Genomic DNA, 25,954 nt, shown 5'->3' on the forward strand with positions numbered 1-25,954 from the left:
ATTTATCTTGCCAACACTTTTGCTTTATCCTATTTTCTTCTGTTGGATCCTTCTTCCAATTTTTGAATGAAGATCTTTTGGCTAAAATAGCCTCTTTCCCCTCACCTTTTAACCATGCCAGTAATTGTTTTGCCTCCTTCCACTTTTCTTAATGTGTGGAATACATCTGGATTGTGCTTCTAGGATAGAATTTTTTTTAACAATGTCCACGCTTCTTGCACACTTTTTACTTTTGTAGCTGGATACACAATGAGGCGCACAGGCAAGCGCCAATGACACACATGAAAAAACACGCAAACTAATCGCCGCGGCCTACCAGGCACCAAAATGGAGAAGACTGAGAGTGGGGCCTAGCCAAAAAACTGCTCAACCTGCCGGGACTGAACTGTTTCCACACCTAACAGAACTCCCTAGAGACATGAGTAGAAAAGTCGATTGCTTAAGAAATAGACCCAGTAGGAAAACTCCTCACTAACGAGTTCCTCTGCTTTCTTTTTTTTGTTTTCTATATAAAGTAATAACTTCTACCTGAGGTCAGCCCTTCCTGGCTGAGAGCAGGAACGGGTCCTGGCTATAGGGGAAGAGGGTGAAATTTTTCACCACTGAGCCACTCTCGGCCTGCAGCCACTAATTTTAAGTCCAAGCCACCCAAGACTACTGGACTGAAGGCTCTCTACTGAGGGAGGAACTCAACGGAGGCAAGCGGTGCTATAAGTGTCTAGTCTTCTAAATGTCTTCATTTTCTTTTTTTTTTTCACAGTCAATCAGCAGTAGGGAAATGCATGTCCAACATCTGCTGGAGACAGAGAATATGGGCGGGCTGATGTCCGGGTGGGACTATATGTCCCTGATGTCAGCTTTTGCTTTGTCTCCATTTTCTGGCAGAGGTGCATAACCCACTAGTGGGAATTGGCCTACCTGAATGCAGAGGAACGAGCTATTTTGGAATATTTTAAAGGATCTGGGGTTCTGGAGGGAAGGGGGGGGGGGGGGGGGTGGAGCACAGGCTATAAAACCATGGGAGTCTAGAGGACCTAGCTGTTAAGTGGGCAAACTGGTGGATGAATTGGTAAACTGGTAATAGCATCAGCATGCACCCCTTTTAAAATCCCCTGACTTATGTAGTAGAAGCAGGATTTGAGCGCCCATGCACCTGCCCAGTTAAAATTTGGCACACTTGTGCATGCGGCCAGGCTAGGATATTTGATAACATGCACGAATATACACACACAAATTATAAAATGACCACAACTCTGGGTGCATACCAACATACACGTGCCAGTTTGAAAGTTACCGTCCCTATGTGCATCATCCACTTACTTTAACAGCAATGTAAATTGAGACCTCTCTTATGTTGGACAGTGGTGGGTACAACCTTCCTTGGGCTAATTCTTCATCCGTCAGCAATTCTGTCAAAGCCTAAAATAAGAAAACATGTCAGCAATGCATGGTAAAGCAAATGTTGCTTACCTGTAACAGGTGTTCTCACAGGACAGCAGGATGTTCGTCCTCACATATGGGTGACATCACAGGATGGAGCCCAATCACAGAACACTTTTGTCAAAGTTTACAGAACTTTGACTGGCCCCTACTGGGCATGCCCAGCATAGCACTAACCCTGCAGCCAGCAGGGGTCCCCCTTCAGTCTTATTTAAAAGCTACAGGCAGTGCCAAAAAATAAAATAATAAAATATTACGAACCCAACACTGCGGGGCGGCGGGCGGGTTTTGTGAGGACTAACATCCTGCTGTTCTGTGAGAACACCTGTTACAGGTAAGCAACATTTGCTTTCTCACAGGACAAGCAGGATGGTAGTCCTCGCATATGGGTAAGTACCGAGCTGAGGATGTCCGAACATGCACCAAATGTACCCAAAGGCGTGCAACAGGCACAACAACTGGGATGAAATTTGGTAGAGGGCATCCTGAACCCCACCGGGCAGGTGGAAGGGTGTTGGTACGTCACGTTGTAAACAGGTTACGAAGAACAGATTGACCGAAGATGAAATCTTGTCTTCTGGCTTTGTCCAAGCAATAGTGGGCTGCAAAAGTGTGGAGAGAACTCCAGGTGGCAGCCCTGCAAATGTCAGGAAGCGGCACCGATTGTAGGTGTGCTACTGAAGTCGCCATGGCCCTCACCGAGTGTGCTTTAACATGTTCTTGAAATGGAATGCCCGCTTGCTGATAGCAAAAGGATATGCAGTCCACCAACCAGGAGGAGAGAGTCTGCTTACCCACAGGCTGCCCTAATTTGTTAGGATGGAAAGAGACGAACAATTGAGTGCTCTTCCTGTGGGCAGCTGTATGGTCTAGATTGAAGGCTAGAGCCCGTTTACAGTCAAGGGTATGAAGAGCCTGCTCTCCTGGATTGAAATGGGGCCTGGGAAAAAAGGTAGGTAGTATGATGATTAAGATGAAAATCCGAAACTACCTTAGGTAAGAATTTAGGGTGAGTACGGAGTACTGCCCAGTCCTGCAGAAGTTTAGTGTAAGGCGGATAGGTAACTAGGGCCTGTAATTCACTAACTATGCGAGCTGAAGGGATTGCCAAAAGGAAAATCACTTTCCATGTGAGATATCGAAGGTCACAGGAGTGAAGAGGCTCGAATGGTGATTTCATGAGCAGACCCAAAACCAGGTTAAGGTCCCAAGAAGGGGCCGGAGGACGCAGTGGAGGCTTGAGGTGGAGCAAGCCCTTCAGAAAACGTGTGACAAGGGGTTGTACTGAGATAGGAACATCCCCAACACCTTTATGGAAGGCGGCTACCGCACTGACATGCATTCTGATGGAAGAAGTTTTTAGACCTGACTCTGATAAGTGCCAGAGATAGTCCAAAAACTTCGTGATTGGACAGGTAAAGGGGTCAAGGGTCTGAGAAGAGCACCATGACTTAAACCTGTTCCATTTGTAAGAGTAAATGTTTCTCGTGGAAGGCTTCCGCGAAGCAATCAGGTCACGGGAAACTGGTTCAGAAAGGTTAAGCGGCTGAAGGATTAACCTTTCAACATCCATGCCGTCAGGGACAAGACGTGAAGATTGGGATGGCGTAGGCACCCGTCGTTTTGAGTGATCAGAAGCGGGTCCTTTCCCAAGGGAATGCGCCTGCGAATGGAGAGATCCTGCAGCATTGGAAACCACACTTGGCATGGCCAGTGAGGTGCTATCTCTGTATCATGGTTCCCTTGTCCTGACATAACTTCATGAGCGTCTTCGAGAGAAGAGGAAGTGGAGGGAAAGCGTAGAGTAGACCGGTTGCCCTTGAGAGGGAGAATGCGTCTCTGGGCTGAGAGTGGTTGCTGCGAATTAGAGAGCAGAAGTTGTCTACTTTGTGATTTTGAGCAAACGCAAAGAGGTCTATCTGAGGATATCCCCATTGTTGGAAGATGGAGTTCGCTACTGAGGGGTTGAGAGACCACTCTTGAGGTTGAAAGATGCGACTCAGCTTGTCTGCTAACACATTGTCCACTCCCGGCAACCAGGTGGCCCTGCGGTACATCGAATGGGAGAGAGCTTCCGCCTATATCTGCACAGCTTCCTGACACAGAAGGAAGGAGCCCGTGCCTCCTTGTTTGTTGATGTACCACATGGCCACCTGGTTGTCCGTCTGGATCAGGATGACTTGATTGGAGAGGCAATCCTGAAATGCCCTGAGAGCATATCTGATTGCTCGAAGCTCCAGGAAATTTATTTGGTGTTTGGCTTCCTCTGGAGACCAAGATTCTTGTGTCTGCAGATTGGCCACATGGGCTCCCCATCTGAGGTTGGAAGCATCGGTGGTGAGAGTTATTTGAGGGTCTGGAGCCTGGAAGGGCAAGCTTTGGAGGAGATTGTTCTGATTTTTCCACCAGGCAAGAGACTGATGGAGTTGAGTCGGTTACGTGGACAATGGTCGACAGGGGCTGAATGCTTTGAGTCCATTGTGACCGTAGAGTCCACTGCATGACTCTCATGGCCAAACGGGCCACTGGTGTGACTTGAACTGAGGATGCCATGTGTCCCAGGAGGATGAGGAAGTGGCGTGCAGTCGCAGAGTGCTGGGACTGCAGCTGGTGTGCCAGAGACATGAGAGTGAGAGCTTGCTGTCGAGGCAGAAATGCCTTTGCCTGCAAGGTGTCCAAGTCTGCCCCAATGAACGATAAGGTTTGAGATGGGACTAAATAGGATTTCTCGTAGTTGACGAGAAATCCTAATGAAATTAGAGTATGTAAGGTTAGATTGAGGGACGACTGAGCAGCTTGCTGAGTGGGAGCCCTGATTAACCAATAGTCTAGATAGGGGTAGACATGAACACCCTGAGTTCTTAGGAAGGCTGCAACCACTACGAGGCATTTCGTGAAGACTTGTGGCGCAGAGGCTAGGCCGAATGGAAGTACTCGGTATTGATAGTGCTTGGAGCCTACTAGAAATCTCAGGTATTTGCGATGAGATGGAGTTATCGCAATATGAGTGTATGCGTCCTGGAGGTCTAGAGAGCAGAGCCAGTCTCCTTTTTGTAAGAGAGGAAGAAGTGAGCCTAAGGTTACCATCTTGAATTTCTCTCGCTGGAGGTACTTGTTGAGGGCCGTAGGTTTAGAATAGGACAAACGCCTCCCGATTTTTTGGGGATTAGAAAGTACCGAGAATAGAACCCTAGGCCGTGCTAAGAGTAGGGTACGGGTTCTATTGCCCTGGACAGGAGGAGGAGGGAAACCTCCTGTTCCAGAAGGATGGAGTGATCTGATGTTCTCCACGTCAGCAGAGGTGGGGAGTCCGGTGGCATGGAGAGAAAGTTCAGATGGTAACCCTGGGCAATTATCGCTAGTACCCATTGGTCTGAGGTGATTGAGTGCCATATGTTGTTGAAATGGCACAGTCTGCCTCCCACTGGTATGTGAGACAATAGTGGCTGGCTGCTGCTCTCTAGGTGGAAGTCAAAAACCTGAAGCAGGACCTGGATGAGGAGCTGCTTGCGGCTTTTGTTTCCGTGTCTGACAAGACTGAGCTTTTTGAAAAGGTCTCGTGGCACGGGATCTTGTTGGTGGCGGATAGGACTTCTTCGGCTGGAAGAATGACTTTTTAGAGTCTTTTCGGAAGGGCTGTTTTGAAGAGTAGTCAGAAGGTATCAGAGAGAGCTGTCTGAGAGTCTCATGATGGTCCTTAAGTTCCGCCACTGTCCGTTGAATCTGTTCCCCAAATAGGTTATCACCTACACAGGGTAGGTCAGATAACCTGTCTTGTACCTCAGGACGAAGGTCGGAAGACTTGAGCCAGGCCCATCTCCTTGCCAAAATAGCTGCTGCAGATACTCTGGTAGCAGTATCAAAGATGTCATAGAATGATCTGATCTCATGCTTGCCTGCCTCAAAACCCTTGTTTACTAGGGTTTGAAGCTGATCTTGGAATTGTTGAGGCAGGGTATCTGTCAAATCTTGTATCTGCTTAAAAATGACCCTATTATATTGGGTCATATAAAGCTGATAAGCAGCAATCCAGGAAATGAGCATTGAGCCTTGGAATACTCGGCGGCCAATGGCATCTAGAAACTTCTGTTCCTTGTCAGGGGGAAAAGAAGTGTGAGGCTTTGCTCTCTTTTGTGCGGATTCAACACTACAGATTGGTAATCCAATTGAGTTTTCTGAAAACCTGGAGCTGCCTGCACCAGGTAGGTAGTGTCAGCTTTCCTATGCAATGGAGCCAGGATGTTCCCAGTTTTTCTTGAGGAGATCCAGAGGAACCTGGTAGATAGGGATGGAGGTTATTTCCTTGGGAGCATCCAAGAATTGGAGCAACTCCATCATCTGTCTGTCATCCTGTTCAGTCTGCAATTGGAAGGGAACCAATTCAGACATTTCCTTCACAAAATTTATAAAGGAAAGGTCCTCTGGAGGAGAACGCTTCCTACTTTCAGTGGGTGAAGGTGGTGAAGGTGAATCATCAGTCCAGGTGTCGTAGGGATCAGCACCTGTCCCTCTAGGAACTAGAGGGGGGACGGGATGGTGGGATACCTGAAGATCCTGGTCTAGGCTCTGAAGGAATCGGAGGAATTATCGGAGGCACCGATGGAGGCATCGAAGGCCCTGGCGCAGGCATTGAGGGTATCGATGGATGGCCCGATGGTGCCGACGGATGTATCGGCACCGATGGCTGAGGCAGAACACCCGATGGAGGGATGCGGAACAGTGTTTCTCCTCCAGATGATAATGTAAGCGGGGAGGGCACCGGAGCCATCGGAAACCCGGGGTCCATCAGTGGAAAAGCGGCAATGAGCGCTTCCATCCTGGAGAACAGCAGTGCCAACACTGCCGGAATCGGGTTGGTGGACAGTTCTGCAATCGGTACCGGTGCCGGAGGAACCTGGAGTCGTTGCATCGTCTTGTCAATGGCCTCCTGAACCATCCGGTCCAGTTCTTCTCGGAGACTTGGAGTAAGCAGCCCCGGCTCCGGAACAGAAGAAGGAGGCAGAGGCATAGCCGGAGGGACCACCGTTAAAGGCGGAGTCACGGCTCCCGATCCCCTGTCGGGTGAGTGTTGCCTCGGTGACCTGGTCGCCAAAAAGGTCGGTGCCTTTTCTGGACGGGGTTTCTTCGGCGGCTCGGACGATGATTTCGCTCCCTCGATGGTCCGAAACTTACAGGGTCGGAGGTGATGTTTGTCTCTACGATCCCCTCGGTGCTGAGGGGGAGTAGAGGTTGTTATAGCCAAGATGTCGTCAATGCCAGACGGTCACCGGCCGGTGGTCGATGCTGGCACGAAGTTGACTATGCCGGTTCTGATGACGTCGAATCAATGGACGGAGTCGGGGTTTGAGCATGGAAGAGAAGTTCCATCTTCTCCATTCTGGCCTTGTGACCTTTTGGTGTCATTAGGGCACATTTGGTGCAAGTCAAGACATCATGCTCGCATCCTAGACAAAACACAGACTTTATGGGGGTCTGTGATGGACATGGTGCGATTATAGTCCGGGCACCGACGCCAAGGCCATGGAAAAATAAAGCTGCGGTACAGTCGACGGCCAGTAGGCCGCAAGGGCCAAACTCGACGGTAATCAATGGAAAATGGGTAAAAACGTACCGGAGTACCGCAGTCTGAAAAAAGTTAGAGGGACCCCTGTGGGGCAAATTAACTGTTAGTAATTCCGTAAGGAAAATTCCTGTCAGGAATCTCTGCAGAGCTCCTTTACCGTGAGGCTACTGCTGCTTGGAAAAAAGAAGACTGAAGGGGGACCCCCCCTGCTGGGCATGCCCAGTAGGGGCCAGTCAAAGTTCTGGAAACTTTGACAAAAGTGTTCCGTGATTAGGCTCCATCCTGTGATATCACCTATATGTGAGGACTACCATACTGCTTGTCCTGTGAGAATACATTCGTCTTCCTGGAAGCATGGAACAGAAGAAAAAAAAAACTTTGTCAGAGTTCTCAGGTCCTCCTTGAAATGTCCTGAATATCTAGTATGGACAGGACACCAAACACAAAAGTTATAATGGGACACACACAGCAAACCCATAACCCTTCTTTTCTTTTGGAAAGTAAACTAAAAAAAAAAAAAACGTTAATGGGAGGTTGGGGAGGGGTGGGGAGGAGGGACACATGCTCACCATGAATTCCATATTCAAAACTCTATTGAGCAGACAGGATCCAGATAAAAGCACTGTTGACTATATCTGAATAAAGTTATCCAGATATAGTCAGCTAGTTGGCTGACCAACCAAGTAACTTTGGACAGCCAGCGCTGAATATCATTCACCGAGCAGCTAAAATTAAACTGCGTCCCAAGAACACCCCTACCACCATCTCTCTATCTGGCTAAATTATGTGCATGCAATGATTTGCCTGTACAACAAAAAGAAAGGTTAGCTGGTCACTGGGGGCAAAACTGGAACACCAAGATTTCTCCAGCTAATTCCCAAAGTTAAGCAGATAAACCTTTTGAATATCAACCTCAATGATCGAAAAATGATACCCCGATAAAGATATGTGTAAAGCCCATGACAGCTCCTGCAAATCTGATGTGGCTAGGACACCAGACAAGGATTATTATGGGGAGAGGAGATGTGAATATATAGTACATAATCAAAAACACAGTAATCTTATAAGCTTTGTTCTGTTCAGGATTACCTAATACCTTCTGTTATATCCTGAACACGATAGTGCACATCCCTTACGGCAGCTGCGCTTAAATTTGCTTGGGCAATGTAGATTTTAATTTCTAGCTGAGCTTATATAAATGTGCTATATATATGCTATATAAATCATATTTATTTATTTTATTTTATTTATTTATTTAATTTTATATACCAGCAACCGTTTGCACATCGTGCCGGTTTACAGATAACTTACAACAAGGATATATAGGCAAAGCCTTTACAAGAAACAGTGTATAACATAAGCTCAAAAACGGAGCAAATAACTAGATAACTTGTGGAAGGAGGGGGTGGGGTGATTGAGACAGAGGAGGGGGCAGGGGAGGGTGAAAACTGGTACATAAGGAAAAAATATGTACAGGGGTCGAGTGATTATTGACATATACATATGTTATATACAAAATTGTATAAGCGCGTAGAGGCTCAGTACTTGAGGTGAGGAAGTGTGTACGGTTGCGTTAAGTGACAAATATTATGTGCTGGAGGTTAGGTGTGGGGTTTGTATTTCCTTAGAGGGTGTGGGTGTAGGTCCTGTGGAGGGGGTATTAGTACGAGAGGGTGGTAGGGTTAGGGTGTTAGTAGGTGATGATGATGATTGGGGGTATGCTTGGAGGAAGAGCCAGGTTTTGAGTTTCTTTTTGAAGGTGGGTGTGGAGGTTTCAGAGCGTAAGTCAAGAGGCATGGAGTTCCAAAGGGAAGGGCCTGCGAGGGAAAGGGCCCTATTGGTGGTGGAGATGAGTCTAGTGGATTTTATGGAAGGAGGAATGAGGGTTCCACGGAGAGAGGAGTGGGTGGGTCTTGTGGAGGTACGAGGGAGGAAGGGTGGGTTTAGCCAGTTGTAGTGTTCGTTGATTATGCTTTTGTGGATGAGGGTAAGGGTCTTGTATAAAATTCGTGAGTGGATAGGAAGCCAGTGGAGATTAAAGAGGGTGGGGGTGATGTGGTCTTTCTTTTTGGCATTGGTGAGGATGCGTGCAGTAGCGTTTTGAAGGAGTTGTAGAGGTTTGATGTAGGTAGCAGGGAGTCCCAGTAGGAGTGCGTTACAGTAATCAATTTTTGAAAAGATTATGGATTGGAGTACAGTACGGAAATCAGGGAAGTAGAGGAGGGGTTTGAGTTTTTTGAGGGTTTGTAGTTTGAAGTAGCAGCTGCTAAGGATAGATTTGATATATGGTTTGAAAGTTAGTTGGTTGTCAAGTATGACACCTAGGTTTCTTGTGTCAGAGAGAAAGTTAGAGGGTTGGAGGGTGGGGGGGGAGGGTGTGGGTGCATGTCTAGAGGAGATGAGGAGGAGTTCAGTTTTTTGCGGGTTAAGAGCTAGGTGCATGTCAGTGAGGAGTTGGTTTATGGAAGTGAGAATGGTGTTCCATTTTTGGAGAGCAGTGAGAACAGAATTTGTGAAAGGAATGAGGATTTGCACATCATCTGCGTAGATGAAGTGTGTAATCCCAAAGTTGGAGAGGAGGTTTGTAAGGGGGAGCATGTAAATGTTAAACAAGGTGGAAGAGAGGGAGGATCCTTGGGGGACGCCACAGTCGAGATTAATAGGGGGGGACGTGAAATTGTCGGTGAGGACTGTGTAGGTACGGTTTTGGAGGAAGGATTTTATCCAGGAGAGGGCAGTACCTGAGATTCCTATGCTGATAAGAGTGTTGATGAGGATGTTGTGATCTACAGTGTCGAAAGCGGCGGAGATATCTAGCATGGCGATGAGATAGGAGTTGCCAGTGTCCATACCTTTGAACAAGTCCTGTAACGGACGAGAAAATTCTAACACGTAACCGTCTTTTATCATGCTGAGGATCCACCGGTCTGATGTGATCTTGGTCCACTCCTCGTAAAACAGAGTCAATCAGCCTCCAACATGAGGAATCGAGGAGTGGACCAGCCTCGCTTCATTGGGTGGATTTGACTCTGCCAGAGCCCTGGCCGAGACCCTCTCTGGACTTCCTGCCCTCACGAAAGGGCTGGTTCCAGGACTGCTGCCTCCCGGAGCCTTGCCTCTGAGTTCCCACCAGCGGTCTACTTGGCCGAAACCGCCGGTTTGATCAAAACTGGGCTCACCCCACAAAGGAGCCTTTACCACCTTTGGGCTTGTCTTCTGGCAGCTGATGCCCTTTGGTCTCACCGAAGACGCTTCACGAGCTCCTCCAAGTCTTCCTCAAACAGAAGCTTCCCTTTGAAAGGTAAGGCTCCCAAGCGAGACTTGGACCACACATTCGCTGACCAATTCCTAATCAAAGGAGTCTTCTGGCTGAAACCACAGACATCATAATTCTCGGAAGTCTGGATGAGGTCACACAAAACATCTACTATATACACAGATGCTGCCTCCAGACAGTCTGCCTATTTAGCTTTGGATGGAGACAGCGATCTTGTAGCCTGCAACTGCTCCACCCAGTGCAAACTAGCCCTCTGCACGAAACTACTGCATACTGTTGCTCGAATGCCAAGCACAGACACCTCAAATCTTTATATATATATATATATATATATATATATATATATATATATATATATATATATATTCTGCCCTTCCAAAGTTCGGGGCGGGATACAACAGTACATGCATAATACAATAAGTCTTCTTTGTGACCATAGACACTGAAGCGTCAACCTTAGGGATCGCCAACAACTCAAGGATATCCTCCAGTAATGGATACAAACTTTGCAATTACATGACTGACTTTCAAGCCCATCTCTGGAGCGTCCCATTCCCTAACCACCAGCTTTTTCACGGTCATGTGAAAAGGGAAGGCTTTTGCCGAACCCCACAGGCCATCCATGACTGGGTCCACTCCCTCCTGATCGGACTCCTCTTGAGGGACTTTAATCCCTAACTCTCCAAGAACTTGTGGAATCAAAGGCCACAACTCCTCCTTTCAGAACAATCACACCACCTTTGGGTTGTCTCCCTCTGCCACCAACATCTGGTTCAACCCACCATCCGGATCAACACCTGAGGCCACCGGATCATTTCCGCCCCCATAGGGTCTGGAACGGATACACCCCGAGGAGCCCCTTTCGAATCATTGGTGTCAACACCCGGATGGGAGGATGCTGTCCTCATCCCGAGGATCCTAGGTGTCCTGTGCGGCACCGGCCCCTCAGACCCCTCAGATCTCTTGGCCAGTCTCTGAATGGCAGGCTTCTGAGAGCAACCTGACTTCCTGCCAGCTGCCTTGCATGTCAAAAACGCCTCGTGCATCAAAAGAACAAATTCGGAAGTGAAAGGGGCAGGATCCTCAGAGGCATCATCAGAAGGATCCCCATCCCCATCCAAATCAGGCTGCCTCCGATCAAAAAAGGCTTGCGTCACCGGGGACAACGGAGGAGCAAGGTCATCACAACCCCTGATTCGCCCCTGAGTGGCCCTTGGCCTCGGACAAAATGGCCGACTTTCCTGCACCTGTCGGGGGAGGGGCGGCCGATTTTAAAGACGTTCCCGTGCCTGAACTCGGCTTTGCCTGCTGGACTATTGTGGGCTCTGATGGCCTTGGCCTGCCCTCTCCACTGGAGAGGCAGTGGGAGCACAGTCTGTTGCAGAAGAGACAAGCTCGTGCGTCCCCGCACAAGTGACAAGTACTGCTGCGCAGCACTGCTGCTGCAAGAAGGCTCGACCACGCTGTTAAAGAGAATGAGCTCCGCCAGACAGTCCGCCTGCATCGCGCTGCTAAACAGGTCTGCTTCCCATCTCCCACCCAGCAGAGCAGCCCCCAACTCTCCATACAGTCTCCCTGCTGCGTAAGCCTCCAAAAGATTCTGCTAAAGAAGCTCTTTTTTTTTTTTAAAGTTTAACTAATGCACAAGGGAGAAGAAACCAATAATTCCCTGTCTGAGAACTGCTGCTGAAGAGCCAGAGTTCTCCTGTGGGAGTTGGGGGAGGAGGGAGCTGGCACTACCAGCTATAACTCCCCCGGCAGCGACAGACTGAGACAGGTAAGGGTCCCGACCCCCCTGCTTGTTGCCCTCAACACCAGGAAGGATAGCCCCACTAGGGCCTAACAACCTCCTGGGAGGAAATTTAGAAGAATCCCCTACTCTTTTTAAACTCAAGACTGCAGGGATTGCACCATACCCATCAGCTGGAAACAGAGAAATACTGAGGGACTGCAGGTGGCACTCCGGGTTATTGGCAGTAAAACTTTCTCTGTTTCCATCTGCTGGAAGGGAGGCATAATCCCAGGAGTCTGGACTGATCCGGGTATAAACAAGAACAGAGTGGGAGGAAACAGTGTTATGAATAGTGCCACCTGTGGCAGAAAGGAGACCTGTTGTCAACAGTGAAGGTATAATTAACATAATCAAGATGATTTATATAGCACATACCAGATGTACACAGTGCTGTACAGACACACACATCAGACAGTCCCCATTCACCGGTACTTACAGTCTACTCAAGACGGACAAACAAGATGCATAACAAAGAACAAATAAGACGCTTTTAGTTTAAAAGGCAAGGCCATGATGGAGAAGGTTTAAAATAGATGGTTAGAGCTGGGGTTAAATTGAGGATTTCGATAGAGTACCATCAAATACAAAGCTGGGGATATAAATATTTAAAGGAAGAGAAAACTCCTTTAAATATTTTTACTGATCCGCTTATTCTTATTTAGTGTAAATAGGTGCAGAATATCTATCCCAGTCGGCTTATAAAACAGGTAGATTATCAAGAAAAATAAAGGACATGCTAGATTCAATTCTAACTGGTGCACTCTGGAAACTATCTAATTATAGCAGATTTATTTTTCCATAGAATCCAGGTCAGGAACCCTTGATACAGATGAATATGTGGGTCACAGAAAATTGTGACAAGAAAATATAACTAAAAAAAATTTGAAATAAAGACATTATACTACAATTTTCTTATTTTGGAGTAGAAATAAGCTCTAAATTTGAAGTTAATTGAAGCTGTTCTAACATGACATGCCTACATAACTAAAGAAAGGATCTCACTGGTGGCAAAATGGAGAATTCAAGTTTTTGAAAGCAAATTAAAGGTTTTATTTACTAAGCTTTCATCCTCATACCCACAGAATGGGAGAAAATCTTTAGTATATTAGATCCTAAATAGATAATTGCAGCAGAGAAATCATCTAATGTGAGTTTTTCTAATTTCTTAAGCCTTATCTTAAAGACTTGCAGAGGTGGTCTTGCACAGCAGCCTTACATGGAAAAGAACCTACCCAACCTCTTCACCTGTGCAAAGCAAAGATCAACCAGGAGGCCCTTCCCCACTGATTGAAGCCTATATCAAGGCTGTGATGACACAATATAGTCTCGCCAGTATTTTCAAACTAAAGCCCTGAACTTGACTACAGGCAGTAAATGAGCATTAGAATTATTGCAGACTCTCAATACATTTTTCCCCAAGGCATCTTGGAGCCACAATCTGCAAGCAGCCTGTGTGGAAATCTTATAAGCTAATCGGGGCATTAGTGGGTCATTCAATTGGCAAATTCAGGGTTTTTCCAGCAACATATTAAATTTATGCCCGTACATTTTTCAATTCTGGCTTTGTATATTTTAATACTAACCTTAGCAGCCTCTAGGAAAACTTGATCGCTAATGTGCCGAACACCACTGAGGATTACTGCTAAGACAATACCTAGAAAAACAAGCAAACAAGAAGCTGACAATTCTGTAGTATAATACCACTAATAGTAAAAACCCATTCAAGGACAGGGAAATACTGTGAAATGTAGGAAGGAGAAAGCAGAGTTGCTTACCTGTAATAGGTGTTCTCCAAGGACAGCAGGATGTTAGTTTATCTGGGACTGCGTCTCCTGGAAGGAGCAAATACCCTGAGTGTGGGGGTCCACAACATGGGCTCCCCAACCCGTTTGAGACATGTCGGTGGTGAGGACAATCTGGGACTGCGGGTTCCAGAGGGCATTCCCTGTTCCAGTTTCGATGGGTTTGCCCACCTCACAAGGGACTGCTGAAGGGGAGAGGTCATTAGGACATGAGCCTGAAGATCCTGGGTGACTTGATATCACTGGGAGTGTAATGTCCACTGAGCCCTGTGCATGTGAAGCCGAGCAAACGACATAACATGCACCATTGCCGCCATATGACCCAGGCATAGTAGGAACTGTTGAGCCGAGACATGAGAGTAACTAGCAACTACCCGAGCAAGGGAAGCACGAGTCTCCACCCTGTCTCGAAGCAGAAAGGCCTTCTTCTGGACAGTGTCCAACCTGGCCCCAATGAAGTCCAGATGAAACGATGGCTGGAGATGGGATTTCAGAGAGTCGATAAGAAATCCTAGATTTTCCAAGATGCGTATTGCAACTTGCAGGGAACGCAATGCTCCCTGACTGGAGTTGCTCTTTCTAAGCCAATCGTTGAGGTAAGGGAAGACATGAACCCCTCGCCTCCAAAGATAGGCCCCCACTACCGCCAGGAATTTGGTGAAAACATGGGGCGTGGACACTAGGCCAAAGGGCAGTATGTGGTAATGGTAGTGTTCCTCCTCCACCAGGAATCATAGGTACCTCCAATCCCCTGGAGAAATGGGGATATGGGCGTATGCGTCTTTGAGACTGAGGGAGCAGAGCTGGCCCCCACCTTGAGAAGGGAAATCGAAGTGCCCAACGAGACCATTTTGAACTTCTCTCTGACCAGAAACCGATTCAGCGCCCTCAGATCCAGAATGGGGTGAAAGCCACCAGTTTTCTTGGGAATCAGGAAATACCTGGAGTAGACCCCATGCCCCTGCTGGTTTGGCGGGATTGGTTCTACTGCTCGAGCCATTAAGAGGGCAGAGAGCTCTACTCGAATCACCTGTTGGTTCCCTACTTCTTTCCATCATGGATATGGAGGAGAGCGAGGTGGAACCTGTTGGAAATGCAATTTGTACCCCTGCCGTACGATGGACAGGATCCAGAGGTCCGACATAATTGAAGTTCATCAATCTGCGAACTACAGGCAGCCAGGGAGGCTGGATCACGCTCCCTGGCCACAAGTCAAAATCCCACAACGGGGTTTTGTGACAGGGCTGGAGTCATATGGGGCCGTATAAGGTTGTCGCACCCTCAATGTTGCTGGAGGCCGCTGAGGTCTCGATCTAGAGGCTAGCAGGTAGTACTTGCATGGCCGGTAAAAAGGCTGCTTCAGATACTGTCTAGGAGGCTTTTTGCTGGAAGGCTGGGTGTCTGAAGTACTGGCTAACAACTGTTGAAGGGTTTCATGATAGTCCATCAGTTGTGCCACCGCCTCTTTAATCTTGTCCCTAAAGAGGTTTTCACCCATACAAGGCAGATCTGTCAGATGGTCCTGGACCTCGGGGCACAGATCGGAGACACACAGCCAAGGCATAAGGCGAGCCCCAATGCCTGCTGCGGCAATTCTCATAGCCGACTCAAACACGTCGAACGCAGAGCGGACCTCGTGTTTATCACATTCCAGGCCTTGCTGCACAATCTTCTGAAATTTCTCCTGAAATTGTTGCGGGAGGCGTTCACCCAACTCTTGGGCTTGTTTCCAGAGGCTCCTGGAGTACTGACTCATATAGAGTTGATAGTAAGCGAACCTGGTCGCTAATATAGAGCCCTGAAACACCTGGTGTCCAAGAGCGTCCAGAGCCCTATGCTTGCAGCCCAGGAGAGGCCGAGGCATGAGTGCGAAGCCTCTTTGCTGTTGTGTTTGTGGCATTGTGGACCCTTGGTCACTGTGGAAATGACTCCACCCACAGGGAAACCACAGCGATAGGCTGAACTCAAATAGCAGACACAGTATGGATGGAGGGCTTTATTGTAGGCAGGAAGGTAAGGCACTGAGATCCACGAGGTGCCAATACATTCAACAGGCTCGGATGTATAATCTCACCCAGATGTTCACGATAGGCGGGAGCCCGCAGTGCAGTTAACGCCGCGGCTGGTGGTGGAGCACTGGATTGTAGAGGTACTCACAGGAATATAGGCGTCTTCCTGATGATGAAATGGTGGGACCGAAGGTCCGTGGTGCAGGATACATAGGATGGTAGGCCCTTGAGGAGCGAGTACCTGATAGTCCGATATCCTGAAATGGAGAAGAGAGACAGACCCCCGAGGAGCAGTTGTCTTAATTTGTAGAGGCCCCGAAGGGTAGATGGAAGCAAGAGACCCTTGAGGAGCGGGTGTCTAGAGCTTCTACAGGAGCGAGGCTCTTGGAGAGAAAGCGGCGTCTAAGTGTGCAGCTTAGAGCGGTCAGAGTAGCTAAACCGAAGTCCTTGCTAAATCAAAGGTGGTAGCGAAGCGGAGGCTTGATATACCCGGAGGTATTGGCGTCATGTGGTGGGGCCGCCCCCGAGGTTCCCACCATGATGTATACTTGAGCGTAGGAGATGTGCGCGCTCGCACCCTAGGAGGCCATGTGAGTGAGCATGCGTGGACTGGAACGCCCATGCTAGGTTGGAGACGCCGAGACACTCGGCACCGGAGGCAGCCATCTTGCCCAAGGAGAGAGAAAAAGGAAGAAAAGAGGCAAGGCAGAGCGGTCACAGCCGTCTGCGACCGGATGCAACATTTGCCTTCTTTAGGGCCAATTCCACCACCACCTATTTATTGGTGAGGGAGCTGCTGATGTTCAAACCCAGTGGTAGGCTGGACCAGATAGACTGCGTTCGTCTTGCGATTCACAGGAGTTGAGCTACCAGCTCCTTAAAGATGTCATGGACTGGGACAGCCATCGCTTCCTCAGGAGCATCCAGAAATTGCAGGACCTCCAACATCTTGTGCCAAGAATCCTGCTCCATTTAAAGCTGGAAAGCCGCAGAATCCCCCATAACCTTAAGAAACCCAGCAAAAGAAAGATCCTCTGGGGGGGATTTCCGCCTCTCCTCAGGTGCAGAGGGCTACGAAGGCAAATCCTCCAATTCCTACATAGAGGAAAAAGATGCCTCCCCTTCCCAAGGATCATAGGGGGCCTCCCCTTTGCTTTGAACGTCCAGAGACATGGGGGGAGGTGTAGAGCACCCACCTGCGCCTTAAGCGTTGAACCAGGCGGCTGCTTGGGCCCCGGTGGAATCGAAGGTGGAACCGAGGGCACCGGATATATTCGGGGCCACATGGGCGCCAATGAATCTATTTGCCTTCGGGAGCACCGGGGGCACTGATGGTAATGAAGGTATCAGTCCCGAGGGCCCCAGGAGAGCCGGAAGTTGTTGGGGCATCGTGCGCAGGCGAGGCACAGTTGACCCCGATGGCCTTTCCTCATCCAAGGAATCGCTCACTGGAATGGGAACTGGTGACAGCAGCAGCAGCAATGCTCCCCTCAACTGCAAAAGGGCTTGGGGCAGCGGAGCTGGCTGCATCGGCAATACACAGAGTGGCATATCCAGTCACTCCAGGAGAGGCACAAGCACCACTGGAGTCTGCTCCTGCAGCTCTGGTAGTCCCGGTAGAACTGGAGGCCTGATGCCCTGTAGGGCCTGGTCAACTGACATAAGAACATAAGAACATAAGAAAATGCCATACTGGGTCAGACCAAGGGTCCATCAAGCCCAGCATCCTGTTTCCAACAGTGGCCAATCCAGGCCATAAGAACCTGGCAAGTACCCAAAAACTAAGTCTATTCCATGTAACCATTACTAATGGCAGTGGCTATTTTCTAAGTGAACTTAATAGCAGGTAATGGACTTCTCATGACAACCACTCATGCCTCTCTAACTCCTCCTCCTCAAAAGCTGCCAAGGAAATAACGGCATGAGGAGGCGACCTCCAAGACACGGGGTGACACTGAACCCTCCAACTGCACTGGTGGAGGCTGCCGAGAGTCCTTGGAAAGACCAGTGGGAATCGCTTCCTCCGCACGAGACTGCTTCAGGGGAGGAACCGATGCGATCGATGCCTTCCGTGGTTTGACTTGGAGGAAGATGAATGGTATCTGTGCTTCCTCGACTTCTCCAAGTGCTCACCTCGGTCTTTTCCCAAAACCGATGGCGACTGAGAAGAGCCTGACCTAGATCGGAAAAACACCAAACTTGCTCAGTTCCCCACACTCCTACCTCGGGATCTAGGAACAGAGTGGAGGCAACACCAAAGGGTCAATGCTGGGACTTCCTTCCCCTGTGGAGTACAAGACCTGGATGCCGACAACGAATCTGATTTCTTGGAGCCAAATAGCTTTTGCATCTTGTCTAACCATGCCCGACGACCCTTGGGGGGGTCATCTGGGCACAAAGATTGCAACCACGGACATCGTGCGATGCTCCCAGGCATGGGATCTGTGATGGACATAATCTGGGGGCATCGGCAAAAGCCAGAAGATGCCATGACATAAAGAACACGGTGCGCGGTTGATGGCTAGCGGCCACCGGGAGGAGACACCATTGGTGATCGATCACAAGTACCTGAAAAACGTACCGAGATCTGAGAAGGGAAAAACCGCGAAACGCAGAGGGACCGATGCAACGCTGGAAGATGTTTCTTGAAATTTCAAAATTTCAAGCGTGAACTCCACGACTGCAAGGCGTAAGCTCCGCAGAAAGAGAGAGACTGAAGAGGGCCCCCATGTGGACACGTGGTTAGCACCATGCTAGACATGCTCAATGTGTCTGTCAAAATTTCTAGAAACTTTGACAAAAGTTTTCCATGCTGGGCTCCATCTGATGTCGTCACCCATGTGAGAGGACTACCATCCTGCTTGTCCTTGGAGAAAATGCTACTTACCTGATAATGTCCTTTCCTCTAAGGAAGGCAGGTCAATCCACACAAGTGGGTTATGCACCACTATCAGCAGATGGAGACGAAGTAATGCTGACGTCATGGACATATAGCCCTGCCCCGACATCAGCCCACCACTATTCTCTGGAAAAGCCAAACTGTGGACAAACTAATTATCTTTGAACACAACTATTAACAGTCAGCCACTCATGCTTCCAACTAATTGGGAACACTGAGCTCAGACAAAAGAATTAACATGCACTGATCAGAGGGACTGGTTATGATTCTTACCAGTCCTTTCAATGAATAAACAGGAACACTCTGCATCTTCCGCACATCAAGGAAGAACTAAAGGCAAGTCAGCAGCCAAAGGTGGGTTCCTTGAGTAAAGGAAATTATCATGTAAGTAGTAATTTCTCCTTCCTCTGCACTCAAGCAGGCTAATCCACACAAGTAGGATGTACAAAAGCTACTCCCGAATAGGGCTCGAGGGTGCCTGTGGTCCACTCAATACTGCATGTGCATGAGCTCGAACTTCCAAGTGGTAATGCTTGGAAAAAGTGTGTAAGGTGGACTACATTACTGCTCAACAAATCTTGACAAGACAGTAATCGAAGCTCCGCCCACAATACCACCTGGGCCCTAATGGAAAACTCTCTAACTTGCTTAGGCAAAGGAATCTCGGCCTCCATATAGGCAACCGTGAAGACTTCCTTAACTCAATGGGCTACAGTTGCCTGCGTCGCCGGTTCACCCTGTTTACCTCCTTCATACAGCACAGTCAATCAGACTTCCTGATAGATTTAGTAACAGTCAAGTACCACATCAGATACCACTTAACATCCAAAGCATGCCAAAGATGATATCCCTCTTCTCTATCCCAGCATTGGCAAGAAAATAGACTGATTCAAATGAAACTCCAAAATTACTTTCAGCAAAAAAGAAGGTACAATCTGAAGCTGTTCTGCGCCCAGAGTCATGCATAGAAACGGCTCACGGCAAGAAAGAGCCTGCAGCTCAGAAACCCAATGTGCTGAACAGATTGCCACGACAAAAATTGCCTTCAAGTTAAAGGAAAGACGACATAGTGACAAAGATAGGACCTGCCAAGAAATTCAAAACCAGATTAAGGTCCCACAGAGATACCAGTAGTCGCAAGGGAGGATGGAGATGCTTAACTCTCTTCAAGAATCGAGACACATCTGGATGAGAAGACAAAGGTCCACCATCAACTCGCCCCCTATAACAAGCATGATCTTGGAGAAAGTCCTGGGTGCAGTGGTCAGTCCGAAGGGCAAGGCCTGAAACTGATGATGACATCCCAGATTGGCAAACCAAACTAACCATTGATGTTCCCTGCAATGGGAATATGCAGATATGCCTATGTCATGTCCATAGATGTGAGAAATTCTACTGTCATTATCACATAGTGCAGAGTTTCCATTCAGAAATGAGTCACCCACAAATGTCAATTGACACCTTTGAGATCCATGATAGGCCAGAAAGGATCCCTCTTTTTGGGTACGACAAAAATAAATGTAATAGCAGCCCATACTTTTTTTGTGATTCGGGAACAGAAATCACAGCCTTTAAATCTAACAATCTCTATAAGGTAGTCTCTGCCACCCTCTTCTGTAGAGAGTGGCAGGGAGAGACCATAAAAGGTATATGAAGGAATGCCAAGAAAAAGAAAATTGGTTCTTAGTTGTTAGTTTTCACTCCTGTAGTACCACAGATCAGTCCAGACTCCTGGGTATTGCCTCCGTTCCAGCAGATGGAGACAGAGAAAGTTTTGCAGACACTGCCACATAACCTAGTGTGCCACCTGCAGTCTTTCAGTACTGAAAAGTACCCAAGCCAAGACAGCAACCATAACAATAACAATTACAAAATCATACCCCTGAACGAACAGTGGGAAGTGGAAACTTAGAACAGATAATCTTGCCCACAGTAAAAATATGTAGGACTAACAAAACCTATGCCATTTTTCAGAATAATTATAAGATACCAAGCGGACTCTCCAAAATTCTCTTTCTAAACTAGGGCGGGATTCTGGACTGATCTGAGGTACTACAGGAACAAAAATTAGCAGGTAAGAACCAATTTTTCTTTCCCTGTACGTACCCAGATCAGTCCAGACTCCTGGGATGTACCAAAGCTTCCTAAATGGGGTGGGACTATGAGAGTCCCACTCGAAGCACACTTTCACTCACGGGCCTGGATATCCAAATGATAGTGTCTGGCCAAAGTGTGGAAAGACTTACAAGTAGCCACCCTACAAATCTCTTGCAGCAATACTTGCTGACGTTCGGCCCAGGATGCCGGCTGGGATGAGGAGAATGAGCCCATTCTTCACACCACTCCATAGGACAAAAAAGGTGATCTGACAACCTGAAGCAGTTAGTAATTTTAAATTTAAAAAAATTCATTGCGGCCACTGTTAAAAACGGCTTCTTTAAACTCCATACTCTGAAAAGAATCAAATCTCTTCTACACCCGCACGACTTCCGAACAGTTTTACAAGCTACAATATTGTCAAATCTGGACTACTGTAATTCTATCCTGCTTGGACTGCCAAAAAATTCGCTACAACTCTTACAGATGCTATAAAACGCAGCCGCCCGAATACTGACTAACGCACATCGCCATGATCACATTACGCCGGTACTCCAATACCTTCACTGGCTACCAGTAGCATCTAGGATCACATACAAAGTCCTCACCCTCATACACAAATCCGTCTACAACAAAGAAATGCAATGGTTCTCTGACCAGTTTACATTCCACAATTCCAACAGACCTACGAGAACAATACACCAAGCCAAACTCAAGACACCCACACTCAAACATATTAAACATGTTTCCACGAGAGAACGATCATTTACCATAGCAGGAACCAATGTTTGGAATAAAATGCCCACATATCTGCACCTGGAGCCATGTCACAAGAAATTCAAACAAAACTTAAAAACTTGGCTCTTCAGAAAAGCTTATACATAATGACCTCTTACTCCGCAAACAGCTGTCCTACCTTAAACAACCGTCCACTCCCCCCCTACCCCTTTCATCTCCAACTGCCTCTGCTTGAATGTACCTAGTTATACATAGTTTTTATATTATTATTATTATTATTATTTATTGTTATTTGAACCCAATGCACCTTATCATATATAGTTTGTAATTATACATAGTTTCTCCCAGGAGATTAGACGGGATTCAATTACACTATATGTGGACTTATTGCCTTGTTCGCTGACCTTACTGATATATGTTTGTTCCTTCTGAATTCATTGTAAAGCCTGTTGCTAAATTTTTGTTCATTGTAAACAGAGGTGATGTTTTGAAACATGCCGCGGTATATAAAAAACCTTTAAATAAATAAATTGCAACAATGCGCGTTTGACATCCAAAAGCCGTAACTCTCTCGCATGAGCTGCAGGTTTGGGCAAGCCGGGAGCTGCACTGATTGATTTAAATGAAAAGACGAAACCACCTTTGGCAGAAAGGCTGGAACCGTCTGCGAGGAGACCCCCAAATCCGAAATTCTCAAGAAAAGCTCCCTACATGAAGCTCCGAGATCCGTTTGATGGAACAAATTATAATCAAGAAAACCTCCTTCAAAATGAGATCTTTTATAGTAGACCTCCTAATAGGCTCACACGGTGCCATACACAAACATCTTTGAAGACCAAGTTAAGACTCCAGGAAGGACATATTTACTGAACCGGATAGCGCAAAATGCTTCCCCCCCGGAGTACCTGCAGCACACCTGGAAGTGCAGCAAGAGCCCCTCTGTGCACCTTGCCTCAAAGGCAACCTAATGCCATCAATTGAACTCTGATGGAGTTAAAGGAGAAATCCTTCATCAAACCACTTTGCAAGAAGGAAAAGATATGTGCAATGGAAGCTTACATAGGAACATCTTTAGAGAAACCTCTATCACTTAAGAGTTCCCTCTCAAAAGCAAACCGTGAAACAAAAGCGAGCCGCCTGATCTGAAAATATGGGACCTTGGCGCAGAAGCTTTGGCAGAAGAGCAAGTCCCAATAGCCATCTACCACTAAATTGATGAGATCTGCAAACCAAGGCCACCGAGGCCACTCCTTGGCCACCAGAATCACGTCTCCTGGGTGAAGCCTCAACCCTACAAAATCTTGCCCACCAGTGACCATGGGGGAAACACATATAGCAGAATGTCTCGCGGCCAAGGAAGAACCAAGGTGTCTACTGCCTCCGCTTCGCCCTCTCTTCTGCAACTGAAGAAGTGGGGTGCCTTGGCATTTCGCTGAGTTGCCATCAAATCCATGTGGTGCTTGCCCACCTGTAACAGCTGAGAGCCATCACTTCCTCTGACAGTTTCCATTCCTCGGGATCCAGCCGTAACGGCTAAGAAAATCTGCTTACACATTGTCGATCCTGGCTATGTGAGAAACCACTATCAAGCCAGATGCTGCTCTGCCCAGAGGAATAGCTCCCGTGCCATCTGAGCCATCGCTCGACTCGTGGAACTACCCTACTGGTTGATATAAGCCACCATCATCACATTGTCTGACAAGATCCTAACCGGATGGCTGTGCAAGAGGGGAAGAAAACGCACACAGCACCAACCACACCTCTCTCGCCTGAAAGCAACTGAGAGAGCAAGATGCTTCCTTCACCAACCACTGGTCCTGCACTGACTGGGCCTGACAGACAGTGCCCCCAATCGGAGAGACTGGAACTGGCCAAGTCCGTAAGTGGCAGTGAAAGCTGAAACTACTCCGAAAACGGATCCCATTGGGACAGAAACGCCATATGAGGTCTCATATGACCCAAGGCCCTGGACGCCATGGAGTTGAGAACCTATAGGTACTCCCAAACTCTGGGCACCTGGCTCTCCAGCAAATCATGAACTTGCATTGCAACTGCGCTCCTCCATAAGACAAATCTTTCCCAGCATGTTATTGAAGCATGCTCCCAAAAATTCCACCACTTGAGAAGGAATGGGATGACTCTTGGATGAATTCACAATCCAGCCAAGTAATTGCAAGCACTGCAGCAGCAGATCCACCGCTTGCCTGCAGAGGTCCTCCGACTTTGCCCGAATGAGTCAGTCATCCAGATATGGGTGCACCAGCACCCCCTTCTTTCTGAGAACTGCTGCTACCAGCACCATCACCTTGGGAAAAGTCCATGACGATGTTGCCAATCTGAACAGCAGGGCGCAAAATTGAAAATGCATGTTGAGGATTTTGAACCGCAGAAATCTCTGATGGATAGGTCGGATTCTTGTGAGCAAGAATGCCTCAGTCAGATCCAGAGACACCAAGAACTCCCCCTTGTGGACTGCTGCAATGACTGAATGGAGAGTTTCTATGCGAGACCAAAGAACTATGAGAGCAACGTTCACTTTCTTCAAATCCAGAACTGGATGAAAAGTCCCTTCCTTCTCTGGAACCATGAAATAAATGGAGTAATGTCCCATTCCTCATTCTTCCAAAGGAACAGAAACAAATGCTCCAAGCATCTGAAGATGGTCAAGGGTCTGTGCTGCATCACCCATCTCCTCTCCATGGAGGCGCAAGGGGAGATCATGAACAGGTCCTTTAATGGACAAGCAAAACCTAAAGCGTAATTTTGCTTTATCATGCTTAAGACCCACTGATCCGTAGTGACTTTGGCCCACTCCTCATAAAAAGAGAGTCTACCGATCCCCTATTTACTGGGACAGAGGAGTGGACCAGCATCGCTTCATTGGGAGGACTTGGCTCCAGAGCCTCCCTGGCTAGAGCCATCTCTGTTTGGCTTCTGGCCTGGAAAAGATTGTTTCTAGGACTGCTGCCTCCTCGAGGCATCCTGCAGAAGACCTCCGCTGCCAAAAACATCTGTTCCCTCGAAGCCGAGAGTATCCAGAAGAGAAACTCCTTGCCCCTTTAGGCCTATCCTCAGGTAACTTGTGAACTTTATTCTCTCCCACATGCTTTATCAGCTCCTCCAAATTCTCTCCAAAGAGTAGCTGTCCCTTAAAGGGTAACACTCCTAACTGAGACTTGGACGAAACATTTGCTGGCCATAAAGAAGTCTCCTGGATGAGACTACCATCATTGTCCTAGAGGACATCCTAATGAGGTCATACAGCGCATGAGCGCCATAGGTGATCACAGCTTCCAGCTGCTCCATCTGCTGAGAGAACATGGATTTATCAGTCTGCAACTGCTGCACCCTTTGCAGCCCAGCTCAAAGCATAAAAGTGCTGCATACCACAGCTCGTATGCCAAACGCAGACACCTCAAAAATATTATTTTTTGTTTTTAAGATGGACCTTGAGCTTCCTGTCCTGAACATCTTTCAAAGCTGCAGAACCAGCTACCGGGATAATGTCTTCTTAGTAACCACAGAGACAGAAACATTAACCTTTAGGATATTCAGGAGCTCTAGAGTGCCCTCAGGCAACAGATACAATTTATCCACTGCTCTGCCCACTTTCAAGCTAGTATCTGGAGTGTCCCACTCCTTGGCCAACAACCTTTTAACCGACTTGTGGAACGAAAAAGCCTTCACTGGACCCTGCGAGCCATCCATGACTGGGTCCACGCCCTCCTAATCAGACTCCTCTGCGGAACCTCTTCCTGTTCTCCCCCAGGGAAGGATCCACCATGCTCTGAATCATCAGAGGAGACATCGTTGGCTGCCCCCTCTGCGGACAGAGCTCATTGAACCCTGGTAAATGTAGATGTTCCTGAAACTTGGATTTCCTCTTGTTCGTGGACCTTCTGATGCTCCTTGTTTGGAAATATGCCACCCCACGGATTTCCAGTCCAAATATGCAGTGTACAGCAAGAGGGCGAAACCTGACGAAAAAGTGGATGAATCATCCAAGACCTCCCCTAGGATGTCATTGTCCTCCCTGACTGCCCCCGCCCAGGCCCCCCCGGGGCTCAGATCTGCTGGTAGAAGCAGAGAGGAGAGATCCCCTCCCCCCTGCAGCAGCGTCTGTAGCAGCCGTAAAGGACTTCAAAATGGCTGCCATTCCCACGCCTACCGGGAATGGATTGGCCTCTTCCCCTGACGCAGCCAAAGACCTTCCAGGCCTGCGCTGCTGAGTAGACAACTCTGCGGTCGCTGCCGATATGCCCTCTCTCCCACAGAAGCGCCGGGAATGCAGTCAAAGATCTCCTAGGCCCTCGCTGCTGAGTTGCCACGTCTGTAGT

The 25,954-nt window shown here is 48.0% G+C and overlaps 1 protein-coding gene across 2 annotated transcripts in view; it reads right to left on the reverse strand.

Moving 5' to 3' along the window:
* Positions 1-25,954, reverse strand: part of ME2 (malic enzyme 2) — a 252,101-nt gene that overhangs the window by 12,528 nt on the left and 213,619 nt on the right. For both annotated transcript variants that reach the window (XM_029580037.1, XM_029580031.1), the window contains 2 exons: positions 13,656-13,726; positions 1,321-1,419 (listed from right to left, as the gene is read on the reverse strand). In XM_029580037.1, the coding sequence (XP_029435897.1) occupies positions 1,321-1,419; positions 13,656-13,726 (170 nt within the window). The remainder of the gene's footprint in view (positions 1-1,320; positions 1,420-13,655; positions 13,727-25,954) is intronic.

Source organism: Rhinatrema bivittatum, chromosome 1, assembly GCF_901001135.1.
Source record: "Rhinatrema bivittatum chromosome 1, aRhiBiv1.1, whole genome shotgun sequence".
In the NCBI taxonomy this organism is placed as follows: Eukaryota; Metazoa; Chordata; class Amphibia; order Gymnophiona; family Rhinatrematidae; genus Rhinatrema; species Rhinatrema bivittatum.